This window comes from Indicator indicator, chromosome 4 (genome assembly GCF_027791375.1).
Source record: "Indicator indicator isolate 239-I01 chromosome 4, UM_Iind_1.1, whole genome shotgun sequence".
Lineage (NCBI taxonomy): Eukaryota > Metazoa > Chordata > Aves > Piciformes > Indicatoridae > Indicator > Indicator indicator.
Window position 1 is genome coordinate 33,766,006 of NC_072013.1, and position 17,520 is coordinate 33,783,525.

Consider the following 17,520-nt stretch of genomic DNA (forward strand, 5'->3'; position numbering starts at 1 on the left):
ATGCCATCTCCAGAATGGCAAGTGCAAGAAATTCATTCTAGGGATGCAAGAGAAACTCATTCTGGAATTGGCAAGAATAGTTATAAAAAGCAATTATAAACTTACAAGAATACATAAAGACATTATAGAATTGCAAGAATAAGAGGAAACCAATCTAGATTTGCAAGAATAAGATAGCAATAGATTTGCAAGAATAAGAAATTGTAGCATGACAAGAAGGCATTTATTGTGGTTTGCAGAAGTTAAGAAAATAATTCTAGAGTTGCAAGAACACATGAACATTCTAGAATTGCAAGAATAAAAAGTAATTCTAGAATGCAAACCCAGCAATAATTCTATAATAATAATCATTTAAAAAAATCTGGATTTGGAAGACTAATACATTAAATACTAGGGTTGCTAGAATAAGGTGAAAAAATAAGGATTGCAAAAATAAGAAAATCGTTCTGGATTTGAAAGAGGAGGATGATAAATCATGCTGCAATGGCAAGAATAAGGAATTCTAGAATGACAAGAGTGATATATTAAAAGGGAGAAATAATTCTAGAGTTGCAGGCATAATAAATGTTAATACTACTCTAAATTTACCAGAATACAAGACAATTCTAGCATGGCAAGCATGAGTTGGTAAAAAAGAAAAATCTAGAATGAGAATAATGAGATCAAGCCCTTCTGGACTTAAAATAAAGAGCCTGGCTTTGAAAGCAGGATATATCTAGAATGGCAATAAAGTCTAGAAGGGCAAGGATAAAGCAAACCTATTCCAGAATTGCAAGAATGTCTTTAGATTTGCAAGAATACTATATAAACAACTAAGCAGATTTACCTGAACAAGAGAAAAACATTCCAGATTTGCAAGAACACATGGTAAGAGAAAATTCTAGATATCCAAGTAAAAGTATTCTATGATTGCAAGAATAAGGTCAAACTATTCTAGATTTGGAAAGCTAAGACAAGAAATTCATTCTACACGTGAAGAATAACAAATGAATTCTAGGATTGCAGGAATAAATTTGTTCTAGATTGTCAGGAGTGATGCATAAGAAGGAAATCTTTCTAGAAGGACAAGAACACAAAGAGCTAAACTGCAAGGATATGATTCAAAAATAGCAAGAATATGACATTTAAATCCACTCCAGAACTGCAATAAGACAAAAAAACCATTCTGGAATGGCAAGACTAAGATTATTCTCATTCTAAAGTGGCTGCCTACAATAGTCACTCTAAATTTACAATATAATAAATTCTACCATGGCCTGCTCCTGATGGTCAAACATTGTCACCCCCTTAGGTCCTGGGGACCCAGAGGAGGAGGAGAGCTCTAACCCACACAGCTTGGCTTTGTGCCTGCAAAAGTTGCATTGCTGTGGTGGGATGACCTTGGTTGAGATGCCTGGTGCCCAAAGCTGCTCTATCATTCAGCTGGACAAGGGAATGAGAAGCTTGATGGTCAAGATAAGGGCAGGAAGTGATCACTCACTATGTACCATCAGGGGCAAACCCAATTTGGGGAAATGAATCTATTACAAATTACAGTAGGACAATGAGAAATCAAATCTTAAAGTCACCATGCCTGGAGATGTTTAAAAGCTGTGCAATGCGGTGCTTGGGGATGTGGCTTAGTGGACTTGGCAGAATAGGGTTAACGGTTGGACTTGATGATCTTGAAGGTCTTTTCTGACTAAAATGATTCTGTCATCACCCCACTCCTCCCTTCTTCTTGGGCTCAACTTCACTCCCAGTTGCCCTACCTCCTCCCCAAAAAGTGGCAACAGCCCCAGGGAGGTTGCAGTCAGTTCATCACACATTGTTCCTGCTGCTCCTTCCTCCTCAGGGAAATGACTACTCACTTTTCCCCTGCTCCATCATGGGTCCCCTCCATGGCGCATAGTCCTTCACAAACAGATTGCTATAGCCTGGGCTCTTCTCTCCATAAATCCACAGGTCCTGCCAGAAGCCTCCTCCACAACAGGCTTCTCAGGTCACGGCTTCCCTTGGGCATCCACCTGCTCTGGCGTGAGGTCTTCTACAGGCTCCACTGTGGACCTACCTGTGCTGCAGGTGGATCTGTTCAACTATGGACCTCAATGGGGTGCAGGGGCACAGCCTGCCTCACCATGGTCTTCACCATGCAGGGGAATCTCTGCTCCAGTGCCTGACACACCTCTCCTTCTTCATTGACCTTGGGGACTGCAGAGTTCCTCTCACATGTTCTCCCTATTTGTTGCAGCTGAAGTTCCTTGGTTTTGTTTTTTAACCTCTTCTTAAGTGATGAGTTTGGCCTTGGCCAGTGGTGGGTCTGTCTTACAGCCATCTGGCATTGGCTCTGATGAACACAGAAGCCTCTAGCACTTTCTCACAGAAGCCACTATCCCTGCAGCCACTCTGCTACCAAAACCTTGCCATGCAAAGTTTGAATCCGAGGCAAACTTGAAGCTTCTTGGGCACAACGTTAATGGAAGGGACCAGAATGGTGCTTCTAGGACAGCTTCTTCAAGCTTCTTTCACAGCTTGACTTCTGCTGACCACAGCTGAGCTCTGCATAGTTACAGAATCCCAGACTAGTGTGGGTTCCAAGGGATGTTTAAAGTTTATGTAGTCCATCCCCACTCCAGTCAGCAGGGACACCTGCAACTAGAGCAGGTTGCTCAGAGCCTGAAAACAACCTGACCTGGAAGAGTTCCAGGGATGGAGCATCTACCACCTCTCTGGGCAACCTGGGCCAGGGTCTCACCACTCTCAGGGTAAAAAAATTCTGCCTTCTCTCTAGTCTGAATCTCTCTTCATTCATCATGCCGTGTTTTGTCACTACAGGCTCTGCTCTAAAGTGTCTCCAGCTTTCTGATCAACTCCATTAAGCACTGAAAGGCCACCAGGTCTCCCTGGAGCCTTCTCCAGGCTGAACAATCCCAACTCTCTCAGCCTGTCCTCGATGCTGTGTCAGCTGCTGTGGCTTCAGAGAATCAAGAGACACTTCCAGCTGAGTGCACATGCATGGGATTTAAGTACCACAGCAGCAGATACAAAGCTGGCAGCAAACCAGTCCCACCCAGAAAGCCCTTTCCCACTGCTCCCAGCCTCCTCTCTAAGCCAAGCTGCACTTCTCTTCACCTTGGCCTTCAACCCCCTCCCTAATGATCCTTCCCCTCCCAGCATAGCAGAGCTTGGAGAGGACTTCACAGCCTTGCTCACCTCCTGGGCCATGCAGATGGGGTTTCCTCCTTCAGCCAGCACAGCTGGTTCCCCTGCACACCTCCACAGACACCTGCACACCTGCATCTCAAATTCCTAAGGAGTCCCACTGGAGGCAACATTCATTTGTCTCTGCTCCATTTCCCTACTCTTCATTACATGCTCCACCCAAGAGGTTATTTTTCCATAAGCAATCTTGAGGCTGCTACAATTAGCAAGAGATCTCTCTCCCTTCACAATGACATCAGCAAATGACTACTGGAAGCCTCCTGGGGTTAGCTCTTTGGGCCTTACCTCAACACCCAATCTTCAGGCACACTTGGCCTCCTCCTTCACAAGCTCTCTGCAGTTGGAAGAGCAACACATCAGGAATGATTCAGCCAAGTCTTCCTGTGGTTGCTGAGAAGTTACTGTATGAGAAGAACACAGTCAAGTTATGACATCCACAGCAAGTTGTAATGACAATATTTAATCAGAGAATGGTTTGGGTTAGAAGGGACCTTAAGGTCCTGCCCAGTCAGACCTTGAACACTTCCTGGAGCCTCCACAGCTTTGCCAGGCAACTTGTTCCAGAGCCTCACCACCTTCATGGAGAAGAATTTCCTCCCAGTGACTAAATATTTCTACAATCAAGGTTTCTTTTCCTCAGGAAAGTCTCCTGGCCTTATCTAATCAAAGCAGGTGTGCTTCAACATTTACTTCTGCTGTGAATGTCTCTTAATAGTGAAGAATTTGATGATTTTTAGGTGGTAGATGAAGATTGTGCTCTTATAGAAATCAAGAGATACCTGCAAGACAGTACAGAATCAGACTGGTCTGAGTTGTAAAGGACCTTTAAATGTCATCTAGTCCAACACCCCTGCAGTCAGCAGGGACATCTGCAACTTGCTCAAAGCCCCAAACAGCCTGCTCTGGAATGGTTCCAATGATGGGGCATATACCACCTCTAGGCAAGTGAGGACAGGGTCTCAGCACCCTCATGGGTAAAAAATTTCTTCTTTCCTTCTCTCTAGTCTGAATCTCCCTCTTGTGGATTAAAAACATTTTGTGATCAGTCACACCTGCTGCCATGTTTCAGGTTGCTCCTCACGCTTTACACCATATTTACCTGTCACCTGAAGTCCAGCCTAGGTCAGTTCTACACTCACTAACTACAGATTCCCTGTTTTCCCATTGGAATTACTTATGATGGCCACAGCAGGCATCACCCAGCTGTGTGAAATTCACTTCTGGACAATCAATCCTACTTCAAAAGTAACAGCACAGCATGTTCCCTTCAAGACATCCCACACTCCAGGGCACAGGAAACCTAAAGACTTCTCAAGGGGCTTTTGTTCCTGGCTGATTGAATATCTCAGCCACAGAGGAGCTAAAAGAGGGAGGTAAGGGTGTGTAGATACTCAGGATAAAGGGCAGAAGGTAATTTCCACAATAAATTGGATGAAAAAACCAGTTGCAGAAACTACGATTCACATTTACTGAGAAGGGTTCCAAAATTTATTAAGTCAACACAGTGAACAATTCAAGAACCTTTAAAACACAACAGTCAAGAAACAAAATTCACGTCAGGTGTTTAGAAATCTAAAGAAGTTTCTGGTATCACAAAGAGATAAAACCCAAACCCATTTCCTGTGGTAAAAGGCCAGCAGCAAGTCTGGTTCCTGCTTGACGTGAGAATGCTGTAACAGAACTTGAAGCAGCAGCACCTGGAGTGACATGACCAGTTCTGAACTGGTCAAATGATATCTCCTTGTAGCAGCCTACCAAGTTGCTCTATAGTAAACAAGTTGGGAAGAGTCCAGTGATCAAGTCAGTATGCTTGTCTTCTGTTGGTAGAGTTTAGAGCTTCATGTGGAAGGAAACAAAGCAGTTTGATCCATGCTCAGCTTCCCTCTAGCAAGAACAAATCCCACTATGAAGCAAACAGTCATGATGCTCCCAGCAAAGTCACAGTCAGAGGAAAAAGAAAACAAAATACATTCTAAGGAGGTTTCATGTCCAACCAAAGAGATTCTAATGGTGGAGGAACAGTCAGACCACCAGATCAGGCTGCCAGCATCCCTCCCTGCGAGACTCTATGACAACACATGTGGATAAACAAGCAGAAAACAATTTCAGGCTCCTCTATCACTGGACACAACTTCAGGCAGAGTGTTCTACCCATTGCAATGGTCACCCATTGCTCTGCAGGTACCTGTCCAGGAACTGGGAATAGCAGGCTAGAGAACAGAAGTAGCAGATGATGGGTGCTTCTGTTCCTCCCATGTTGTCCACAAGGACCACGGTGTGAGCTACATGATGGAGATTCATGGTCACTGTGATCTGAATGAAGCTGCTCAGACAGGCACTCCCACACTGGCATGTTTTAGCCACTTCCAGATCTTCACAAAGGTGGGAAGGAAGGAGATGACAACCAAAAGGGATTCTGTTGAACAAGAGAAGTGTGAATTCACCACAAAATTAACCAATGCCAGTCAAACACAGTGATAAAAACATATGGACCATCTGGAGCAAACAACTTTGGGGTCACAGCCAAGGGAAATCTAGAATTTTGCAATATTGGATTAAGAATTAAGCACCACTTTCTAAGACAGTCTCCAAAGACCACTCAGTACCAAGGACTAGGGCCTTGAGCAACCTGGTCTTGTGAAAGGTGGCCCCACCCATGGCAGGTGCATCAGAACTAGATAATCTTAAAGGTCCCTTTGAAAACAAACCATTCTATGATTCTGTGACCTGAACTGCAGAAGACGCTGTAAGAAGAACCAGGGAGTTCACACAAATCCTAGCACCCTGTAGCACAGCAATAGAGAACAAAAAAGATTAATAATAATCATAATAATTAAGATTAATAATGAATAATCAGACAACTGGGCAGGTATCTGCTGATCTCTCACACTGGCCAGGCTGGTCACTGTATTTCATCCTGGCCTAACAAAGTGCCCACAATTTACTCCTCACTTTCTACCACAAGCCATGTTAGAAACCATGGTTTGGGCTGGAAGGGCCCTTCAAGCTCATCTAATCCAACCCCCTTGGATGTCAGCAGGGACATCTGCAACTACATCAGGTTGCTCAGATCCCCAAATAACCTGACTGGTAATGGTTCCAGGGATGGAACATCAACCACCTCTCTGAGCAGCCTGGGATAGGATCTTGCCATCCTCAAGGTAAAAAAACAACCCAAAACTCTTCTTTCTCTCCCATCTGAATCTCCCTTATTTAGTTTAGACCATCACCCCTCATCCTGTCACAATAGGTCCTGCTCAAAACTCTGTCCACAGCTTGCTTCTTAGCCCCTTGAAGCATTGAAAGGCCACCAGAATGTCTCCCTGGAGCCTTCTCTTCTCCAGGCTGAAGAACCCCAACTCTCTCAGCTTCCAGCCCTCCCATCATTGCTGCAGCCTCCTCTGGCCCTGCTCCAACAGGTCCATGTATTTCCTGTGCTGAGGATTCCAGAGCTGCTCCCAGCACTGCAGGTGGGATCTCAGCAGAGCAGAGGAGCAGAAACTCCTCCCCTCCCCCTGCTGTCCATGCTGCTGGGGATCAGTGATGACAAGGCTGGCTCTGTGCTGGAAGTGCACAGTGTCAGCTCAAGTCAACATGAAGAAATGGCAGTACTGTAAAAATACCATATCCAGAGGAACGAGGAGACAAAAGTGAGCCTTTCACACTGCAGGTGACAAATGAAGGTTCTCGTGCTCGTTGTGCCAATCATGACATCCAGAGACAGGAACAAGAACTGCTGCTTTTTAAATCTGCATTGTTTCTGCTAAGTTCAACAAAGGCAAGTATAGGGGTCTGCACCTGGGGAAAAATAATCCCCTGCACCAGTATAGGTGAGGGGAAAGCGGATCTGGAAGTGCTGGTGGGTAACAAGTCCACTGTGAGCCAGCAGTGTGCCCTCATGGTTAAGAACAACAACAGCATCCTGGGGTGCATTCAGAAGTGTGCCCAGCAGGACAAGCAAGGTTCTTCCCCACCTCTGCTCTGCCCTAGGGAGGCAATACCTGGAGAACTGGGCCCAGTTCTGGGCTATGCAGTTCAAGAGAGGCAAGGAACTACTGGAGAGAGTCCAGTGAAGGCTACAAAGATGCTGAGGGACTTGGAACACTTCTGTGAGGAGGAAAGGCTGAGAGACCTGGGGCTGTTGAAGCTGGAGAAGGGCAGCCTGAGAAGGGATCTTCTCAGTGCTCAGCAAGAGCTAAAGGGTGGGGCACAAGAGGATGGGGCCAGACTCTTGTCAGTGGTGCCCAGTGACAGGAGAAGGAGCAATAGGCACAAACTGGAACCCAGGAGGTTCCATCTGAAGAGGAGGAGAAACTTCTTTGGTGAGAGGTTGCTGGAGCCCTGGAGCAGGCTGCCCAGAGAGATTGTGGGGTTTCCTCCTTTGAAAAGATTCTAAATCTGGGCAACGTGATCCTGGGCAAGCTGCTATGGGTGACCTGGCTTTAGCAGGGTTTTTGGACTGGATGACCTCCAGGAGTCTCATTTAACCCTCACCATGCTGGGATTCTGTGTACAAAAGAAATTACTTCCCTGAAATACTCTGCTGAGGTAACTCCAATGCTGGGGTACTGCCAGTGTCCAGCTGTCCCTGGGGACTCAGAATAGTTCCCAGTGACTCACATCCCAACTACACCTACACATTCCCAACTCCTTCTCCATGCCATGACTCACTGAGGCTCCTCTGGGGTTTTCCCCTCACCACTTCAGTCTCAGGATATCCTTTTTTTCCCTGTCAGGAAACACGTAATCACAGCTCTGGCACTTGCCTACAATGCCACTACGAAGATTGATTTCCAGACATTTGTTTTTGCACCTTCCCTTTTTCTGTTTTCTTCCTTTCTCAAGGTTTTTCCATCCCATCATCCCTCCTGTGTCTTCTCCTTTGTTAATTCTCACCTCTGGTGAACATCAGACACTATTTGTAGCCCACTTCTCTAACTGATGTCTTTTAATTTCAGATAATTGGGACCACTCTGGCCAATGCTGTCTCCTAATAACCACAAAGCCATGGTGAGGGGACAGTTTCCATTGTCCCTTGTCTCACTAAGACTCCTGGAACCTTTGTTTTTTTTGTTCTTGTGGTGCCACGTTCTTAAATTCTGTTGCCTGGGAGCCAGGGGATGAGATAATAATGGAATCACAGACTGATTTGAGTTGGATAGGAGCTTAAAAGTCATCTAGTCCAACCCCCCCTGCAGTCAGCAGGGGCATCTGCAATTACAGCAGGTTGCTCAGAGCCCAAACAACCTGACCTGGGATAGTTCTGTGGATGGGGCATCTACCACTTCTCTGGGCAACCCAGGCCAGTGTCTCACCACACTCAGTGTCAACAATTTCTTCCTTCTATCTAGTCTGAATCTCCCTCTTTTAGTTTAAAACCATTTTGCATCCTCAGGTGCTGTAGTAACATAGCCAATCACCAAAACAAGACAGAAAAAGAAAAAAACCCAACCCTTAATATTTCTATCAAACCCCCTGAAATTTCTGTCAAGTTGGAAGACACGTGGAGCTTAATTACTCCAATAAAAATCAGCAAAGTCAGAAGTGAATAAATTTGAAGCAGAAAATTTGGTTGCTCAGCTCATTTCCAGGGTGTGCCCTGCATGCCTGTGGCCACCTTTAGCACTGAGTTTTGAGCCATGAACCCAGGTTGATGGGGCACTCCCCATCCCCAAGGCAGGAACGGGCATAGCAGGCAGATCAGGAACACTTCAAGTTTGCCTCTCACTCCTCTTTTTTTTCTGTCTCCCTGATTTTTTTTTTTTTGTGGGGGTGTGTGTGATCCTTTTTCTACCCAGAACAGGGTGGGAGTAGCAGCAGCTGGTACTGGAAGGCTCTGGATGTGGTGTGGGAGAAGGAGAGAAAACTGATAAGAACCAACAACCGGGTGAGGACCACGTTCACATGGTGAAATAACTTTAAATTTATCTCAGAACTGGGCTTCTCTACCCTCACTTCAAAGGAAATTAACAGCTCAAGTAAAAGCTAGAGGAGGAAACCTACAAAATCTCACACAGGGAGATTTTGCATCAAGTAATACCAAGCCTGGCATGATACTTGCCCCCTGAGAAGCCACCTCACAGTACCTTTCTAACTCAACTTGTATGAAGTTCCCTCTAAAGCAGAGGCAGACCAAATCTGTAGGCAGGAGCTGTAATGGTGGGACCTTTTGCCCACACACAGTTCTCATACAGGCTAGAGGGTATCACATACAGCTTTAGTCCTCTTCAATGCGAGCAAAAAAACATAATGAAGGCAACCATGCTGGAAAGCAATTTCCAAGCTGGAGCCTAACACAAAATAGGATCCATGCCACAACATCCATTCTAATGGAAGCTCCTCAATACAAAGTGATCAGGATAGAAGAGAATCCCCAGCTTCTCTGATTCTCTTATCCCATCATAAGATCCCCAGATTTCTCCACTTCTCTTATCCCATGGTTGGACAAAATAATTTTCTTATGGTAGCCCCCATTTTGTGGGTAAAAACATTACAACCTAGAGAATTCTCTGGATGCTTCCAAGTCACCAATTTCCTGCATTATTGTGTAGAACAAAGGGATGATTTCACCAGTGGAATTTTAAACAGCTTTAACCTTAGGATTAAGAGGTGAAAAAACCAAAATCACCAGCAACAAAAAAACCTAGTAAGGGAAATTTACACTTAGGATAGTTAGGGTTGAAGGGACTTTGAAAGGTCATCTAGTTCAACCCTCCTGCAGTCAGCAGGGACATCTGCAACTAGAGCAGGTTGCTCAGAGCCCCAAGCAACCTGACCTGCAATGGTGCCAATGATGAGGCATCTACCACCTCTCTGGGCAACTTGGGCCACTTTCTCACCCCTCCCAGTGGAAAACATTTCTTCCTTGTCTTCCATCTGAATCTCCCTCTTTTAGTTTCAAACTATCACCCCTTGTCCTGTCACAACAGACCCTGCTCAAAAATCTGTCTCCAGCCTTCTTCTTGGCCCCTTGAAGCACTGTAATGCCACCAGAAGGTCTCCCTGGAGCCTTCTCTTCTCCAGGCTGAACAACCTCAACTCTCTCAGCTTCTAGACCTTGTATCATTGCTGTGGCCTTCTCTGGCTCCACTCCAACAGGTCCATGTCTCTCTCGTGCTGAGGACTCTAGAGCTGGATCCAGCACTGCAAGTGAGATTCTCAGCACAGCAGAGGGGCAGAATCCCCTCCCTCCACCTGCTGGGGACTTGACAGGTTTGAAACAGAGTAGGTGCCACGTGTACTCATCAGGCCACTCTTACCTGTAGTTGAGGGTTGCTCTTGCAGCACACTCCACTAAAGTCAAAGGTATTTTCAGCTGGATATTGGGAACAAGAGGATTTGGTTGCTCAAAAGGATTTCCAAAGAGATCCAAGTTCTCAAGACAGAGTTTCCTAAAATCACTGGGCAAGAAGGGGAGCTTGTTTCGAGCTGCTGACAGAAAGCGTAGATGATCTAGCTGGCCGATCTTGAAGGGCAACCTAATCAACTCGTTGTCATCCAGCTTCAGGTTGACGAGTTCCCGGAGCTGGCAGAACTGAATGGGAAGTGCTTTCATTTTGTTTTGGCTGAGGTCCAAGAACTGCAGAGATTTCTGGAGGGTGGAGTTGCAGAGAGCCCCACTAAAGGACTCCAAGTGATTGTCATGCAAATTGAGCTCCTGAAGACAGGTCAGGTCACCAATGGTGGCAGGCAGCTGCTTGATGTGGTTATGACTTAGGTCTAGTTTGCGGAGCTTCTTCAAACAAAGCACTCGTGTGTCAATTCGAGCCAGCTTGCAGTAGGAGGCCTGGAGGTGCTCCAGGGAGTAAGGGAAGTTTTTGGTGAGAGGATAGTCCCTTCTTGAAGTTATGATCATTTTGGCCTTTGGTTTTTCAACTTCTGAGGTCTTTGCTGGTACCAAAGCTGAGAGCGGGAGAGCTCCTGCGTCAGTCCCCTGGTGAGCCAGTCTCACGGCTGAGAGGAAATTCTTTAGATTGCTGGCATTTGCCTGCAGGAAAACACCAAGGTGGAAACTTGTTCATCTTTCTGCTCACTGCTACAGACACTTTTCTGAACTGTTTAGTACACGATAGAATCACTTAGATTGGAAAGGATCTCCAAAGTCCAACCATTAACCCAGCACTGCCAGGTCACCACTAAACCATGTTCCTTCCTCAGCACCACATCTACATGGCTTTTAAATCCCTCCAGGGATGGGGACTTCACCACTGCCCTGTGCAGCCTGGTCCAACCTAAACCTCCCCTGGTGCAACTTGAGGTTCTTTCCTCTTGTCCTATCACTTGTTACTTGGGAGGACAAACTGGTCCCCATCTGGCTCCAACCTTCTTTCAGGGAGTTGTAGAGAACAATGAGGCTGAACAATCCCAGTTCCCTCAGCCACTCCTCACAAGTCCTGCTCTCCAGACCCTTTTCCAGCTTTGATGCCCTTATCTGGAGCTGCTCCAGCACCAGAATGTCCTTCTTGGAGTGAGGGGCCCAAAACTGAACCCATTATTCCAGGCGTGGCCTCACCAGTGCCAAGTACAGGAAGACAATCACTGCCCTGGTCCTGCTGGCCACACTATTGCTGATCCAAGCCAGGATGCTGTTGGCCACCTGGGCACACACTGGCTCATCTTCAGGTGGCTGTTGACCAACACACACACCCAGATCTTTCTCTGCTGTGCAGTTTCCAGCCACTCTGCCCCTAGCCTGGAGTGCTCATGGGGTTGCTGTGACCCAAGGGGAAGACCCAGCATGTGGCCTTGTTGAAGCTCATCCCATTGGCCTCAGACCATTCAGCTTGTACAGGTCTCCCTGTAGATCCTCCCTAACCTCAAGTAGATCAACACTCCCACCCAGCTTGGTGTTACCTGCAAAAAGCACTAATGGTGCCTCAATCCCCTCATCCAGAACGAGAACTGTTGGCAGCACTGAGCCCTGGGGAACACCACTGGGGACTGGGTTGCCAAGTGGAGTTAACTCCATTCCCCACCGCTCTTCGGGCTCAGCCATCCACCCAGATTTTTACCCAGCAAAGACTGCACCCATCCAAGCCATAAGCATTCAGTTTCTCCAGGAGGATGCTGTAGGAGACAGTGTCAAAGACTTTAGTAAAGTCCAGGTAGACACATCCACAGCCCCTCCCTCATCTGCATGGATCAGGAGCTACTAACTCAGCAGGGCAATGAAATGGGGAAGGGAAACAACCCTTATCTGATGGATGTGCTGTTTACAGAATTTAAGAACAAATAGGTTGCAGAGACTGAATGAGAAGTTAGGACCTCTCTGAATATTCTATATCAACCAAACTGTGCTGCATCACTGGGGAAACCAACAAAGCACTGAATTCACAGCTGAAAATAAAGTACAGAAAGAAAAAAAAAAAAGCCAAAAACCAAATCAACAAACCAAACCCAACCAACCAAAAGTAAACCCATGGGTTTTTTTGTTATGTTTTTTGCTTGTTGGTTTTTGTTTTTTTCTCCCACTGTGATCTTCCCAACCTGCAACAGCATAAAAGGACGGTTGATAAAAACAGATCTGGAACTTGAGGCAGTAACTTCAGGAAGCTATGAGGAACAAAAGTGATGGAAGCTGAGGTCAAGTTGAATATCAAGGAAAGCTTCAAGGCAGGTTAAACAAGTGCTTCTGGGCACACACAGCCTTCTAGGGTTGTGATAGCATGAAAACGGAAAATATTAATTTTTAAGTCCTTCTGCAAACAAGTAATTTTGTTTTAGGTGGGATAAAATAATGGCAGTAAGGACAGGGAGACAAAATTAATGCGGTACCAGATGACCTGTGTTTTAAATAAAGGCCAAGAAAGCTGTGATGCATTTGTTCTACTGATAGAATTAGCTTTTACGACCAAGTATTTCTCTCCTGTAGGACTCTACTCAAGCTGACATGCAGCTAGTAGACGCTAAGCTATACAGTGAATTTCAAAATAAAAAGCATGATGCATCCATACTTTTGCATCCACGCAAAAGTCATCTCACTGAAGGAAAGAACGAACGTGGAGGTATGGTGTGGTTCAGAGTCATGAAGTCTGCACTCTGGCCCCAGCTGTATCTTGCCCTAACCCTAGAGACAACAATTTCTGGACCTGAAAGACAATTTTGCTCCTCAACATATTTGTTGATACCAAATTCTAGAGGGTCTAGAACTCACTTATGTAATATGCTGTAAGAACTTTGAAATGCAGAGTAATGATCTCTGAGAATTCTGGATGCAAAGTGATCAATTCAGAGAATAAAGATGAAATCTATTTGACAGCATCAGTATAACAGAACCCCAGTACGGGGGGATTTGGAAGGGAACTCTGGAGACCATCCAGTCCAACCCCCCTGCTAAAGCAGGGTTGCCCACAGCAGCTTGCCCAGGATCACAATGACCAGCTGGGTTTGGAATCTCTCCAGAGAAGGAGACTCCGCAAGCTCTCTGGGCAGCTGTTCCAAGACTCCAGCACCCTCACATCAAAGAAGTTTCTTTGCATCTTCAGACAGAACCTCCTGGCTTCCCGTGTGTGCCCACTGCCCCCGTTCCTGTCACTGGGCACCACTGAAGAGTTTGACCACATCCTCTTGCCCCCTCCCCTCCCCCCCCCCCTTCAGACACTGATCAGCATTGGGAAGATCTCTTCTCAGGCTGCTTTTCTCCAGGCTCTACAGCCCCAGGTCTCTCAGCCTTTCCTCCTCAGAGAGGTGCTCCAGCCCCTCAGCAACTTTGTAGCCTCTGCTGGACTCCCTCCCATAGTTTCCCGTCTCTCTTGAACAGGGCAGCCTAATCTAAAATGATTCTTTAAGCATCCCATGCACACGTGCCCTTTCACCTCCTGATGCAATATCCTCCAGACAACAGGGAAGCTGCAGGCCAAAAACCTTTGTTTCCAATACCACCACCATTTATTATCTCAGCCAATATAACTAAGACAGGCAGATTTGTCATGTTTCTGAGTAATAAATAGTTAACTAAATTTGGAAGTAAGAAGAAAATGTCCTTCAGATCTGTAAAGACCATTAGAACTGACTTACAGTTCATTGTATTTCATACAACCAAAGAATAGCTTGGGTTGGAAGGGACCATTCAAGGTCATCTAGTCCAACCCTCCTGCAATCAGCAGAGACATCTGCAACTAGAGCAGGTTGCTCAGAGCTCCAAATAACTTGACCTGGAATGGTTCCAGGGATGGGGTATCTACCACCTCTCTGGGCAACCTGGGCCAGGGTTTCATCACACTCAGCATAAAAAATTTTTTTGTTCTCAAAGTATGAGAGGCAACAGATGCCTGCTTCTTGTAGTCGAAAGCTCTAGGCTGTTATAGAATAAGTTTATGGGTTGTTTACATGACTTCAAACTCAGAGTACTTTGTGTTGTGGATCCTTCAGACAAATTTCCTCCACAACACTTTGTAGAGGCAACAGAGAATCTGCAAACCACAAGGCTCAAAAACTTTGAGTACACTGACAATAATACAGAGATAAAAAGCAAATAATTAATCAGAAGAGCTCAGGACAATTTTCTGCCCCAAGTCTGAAGCCTCAACCACAGAATGATGTCAGAAAATGAGGTTAATCTGTGTTGATGCCTTACAAGTCCCTTGTTTCAGAGCTAAATGAATGATGACAAGGCAATCAGAGATTACCTGGATTTCAGACCTTGCGTGCAGTGCAGCAGGCATGGGCTTGCTGAAGGAGAAAAGAAACCCAACCCACAGTGACTTTATTTTTGCTCCAGGCTTGAAAGCTCCAAACTCACGTTTCTCAGCTTACTTTCTGATGTGGCTGAATGCAGCAAATCACCTGGCTGTTTGGCAGAGCACAAAGAGGGGGGATTGGCATGGCAGCTGCATGCAATCAGTGCAGTCACACCTGGAAATCTCTTTTCTGCAAAGCTTTCATCCACCTTGGGAGAGTTAAAGAGCTTTACTTCCTGGTGTGCTTGGCATACTGGGTTCAATTTTTAGCCCTCACTCCAAGAAGGACACTGAGGTGCTAGAACAGGTCCAGAGAAGGGCAAAGCAGCTGGTGAAGGGTCTGAAGAACAGGTCTGGTGAGGAGGTCTGGGGTTGTTCAGCATGGACAAAAGGAGGCTGAGGGGAGAACAACTCCCTGAAAGGAGGTTGGAGCCAGATCGAAGTCAGTCTCTTCTCCCAATTAACAAGTCATAGGACAAGAGTAAATTACCTCAAATTGCACCAGGTATTAGGTATTAGAAGAAACTTCTTCACTGCAAGGGTTCTCAAACACTGGAACAGGCTGCCCAGGGATGTGGTTGAATCCCCACCCTGGGAGGTGTTTAAAACACACTGGATTCAGCTGAAACTTTCTTTTCAGTCTAACAATATCACCAAGTATCTTCTCATACAGAAAACAATAGATGCAAGTAGCTAAATTACTGCCTACACTGTGAATGCCTGTCAGAGTTTCCTTACAGGCCCTTTAAGTGGTCTAAATCAGATCTTGTTGCACTAAAACACAGACCTTTGCTCTCTAATTTTGTAACACTAATAGAATCTCTTATAACAGGCCTCATTTTGTACCTTTGTTCCAAGATAAAGCTTTCTGACCCCTCTCACTTCGGCAGAAATATTCAGAGTAACAAGAAGTTATCTGGATTTAACACATGTGAGTTTTGGGGTTTTTGCAAGTTACAGGGAATATTTGCTTCTGTCAAGACGAAAATTATTTGGATTAGGACACATACTGCTTCTTTTCTGTTTAATCCTGCAACACGAGCTGCTCTCTTCATCAAATTATTCAACTAGCTGAAATGATTCAATTATCTCCTTCAGGCTCAAGAAACACAGTTGCAACAAAGTCAAAGTGATTTTCCTAACAAAATTATTTGCTTTTATTTACATATCCCAACTCTGAATGTTTTAGAATCACTGTCCTGCTTTCCTCTTCCAGAAGGCTCCAAAGCACAGAAAAAAACCCCCAAACCTTCACAACATGAAAACTGAATTTTAGTATGTGATTTTTTGGGGCGGGGGGGGAGGGGGGTGAGTTTGGCATTATTAAAACCACTTCAGAGCTTCCAAATATCCTCCAAGATGTAAATAAATACTTTAGTGAGTCCTGATATCAGGTAATCATTAAAGTGAGTTGGTGCCTGTTCTGCTGATCCATACCGAGTGTCTCCAGCTCTGAAAACCACAGTGGGACATAAGTGTTTTTCGGTTTTTAGCTAGACTGGTTCGATAGAACTTATGACCAAAGAGCATGGCATGGTATCACAGAGATGACAAAATTCTTACTTTTAAAGTAAAGATGAAAAATGGACTTTTCGGATCCTGCTGCTTCTCCAGAGGGAGCAAAAGAAAGGAGAATGTTTGTCTCAGCGTTCCCAGCACAAAACCATAGAATGCTTTGAACTGGAAATTTAAGGACACCTTCCTGCAGTCACCAGGAATGCTTTCAACTAGAGAAAGTTCCTCAGAGCCCCACTCTGATGTGGAATGGTTCTGGGAACAGTGCATCTACCACCTCTCTGGACAGCATTTCCTCACCCTTAGCATCAAAAACGTCTCTTCTCTAGCCCGAATCTCCCTCTTTTAGTTTGAACCATCACCCCTCTTGTCCTCTCACAACAGGCCCTACTAAAAACCTTGTCTCCAGATTTCTGACTGGCCCCTTTAAGTACTCAGTAAAATCAGGGAGTTCCCTCAGTATTTCTCTTTTTGCTGTAACCTGTTGAGAACACACAAAGCCAATCTCCTTGGTGCTACCTCTCTTATACCTTCTAAGGCGAAGCTGTGACGGATCAAAGCAGACTAGTAAGACAAAACTTGGTCTCTGCGTGGCATTTCTAGGACGGACCCCAAGCAGACAGCACTAGGGCTCCTCCAGCACCCCTGTAAGCCACCCTGCCGCCTCCCCACGCTGTTCGGTTTCAAGCACGGGCACAGCGCCGATTCCTGATCAGTGTCCCGGCTCTCCCGTCGTAGCCCACTCACCCACCTTACTGAGGCAGACGTCCACAGCGGGCTCCCGGAGGCGCACGGTGGCCTTGCCCTCCTCCACGAATCGGGTGAAGAACCGCTCGATGTTCTCCTGAACCTGCGGGGCACAACAAGCGCTCAGCAAACCGCGGCGGGACGAGGAGGACCCGCCCCGCTGCCGGCTCGCTCCCAGCTCCACCGTCCTCACCTTGTAGCGAGCGCCAACCCGGTCCCGCGCCGTGCACACCATCAGGTAAATGCCACTGCCTCCACCCTGCGCCCGTCCGGGCGGGCGGCCGAGCGAGAGGAGGGCCCTAGTTCCGCGGCCGCGGCCCCGCAGCCCGCAGGTGGGCAGGAGCCGGCTGATCACCTCCACCTCACACTGCAGCCGCAT

General features: G+C 46.2%; 1 protein-coding gene across 1 annotated transcript; it reads right to left on the minus strand.

The window, feature by feature from the left end:
- Positions 1 to 5,364: 5,364 nt before the first annotated feature.
- Positions 5,365 to 17,520, minus strand: LRR1 (leucine rich repeat protein 1). The gene is made up of 4 exons (XM_054400613.1): positions 17,335 to 17,520; positions 17,146 to 17,244; positions 10,461 to 11,188; positions 5,365 to 5,617 (listed from the first exon to the last, which is right to left on the minus strand). Exons 1-4 carry the CDS (start codon positions 17,518 to 17,520, stop codon positions 5,365 to 5,367), a joined length of 1,266 nt encoding a protein of 421 aa, XP_054256588.1.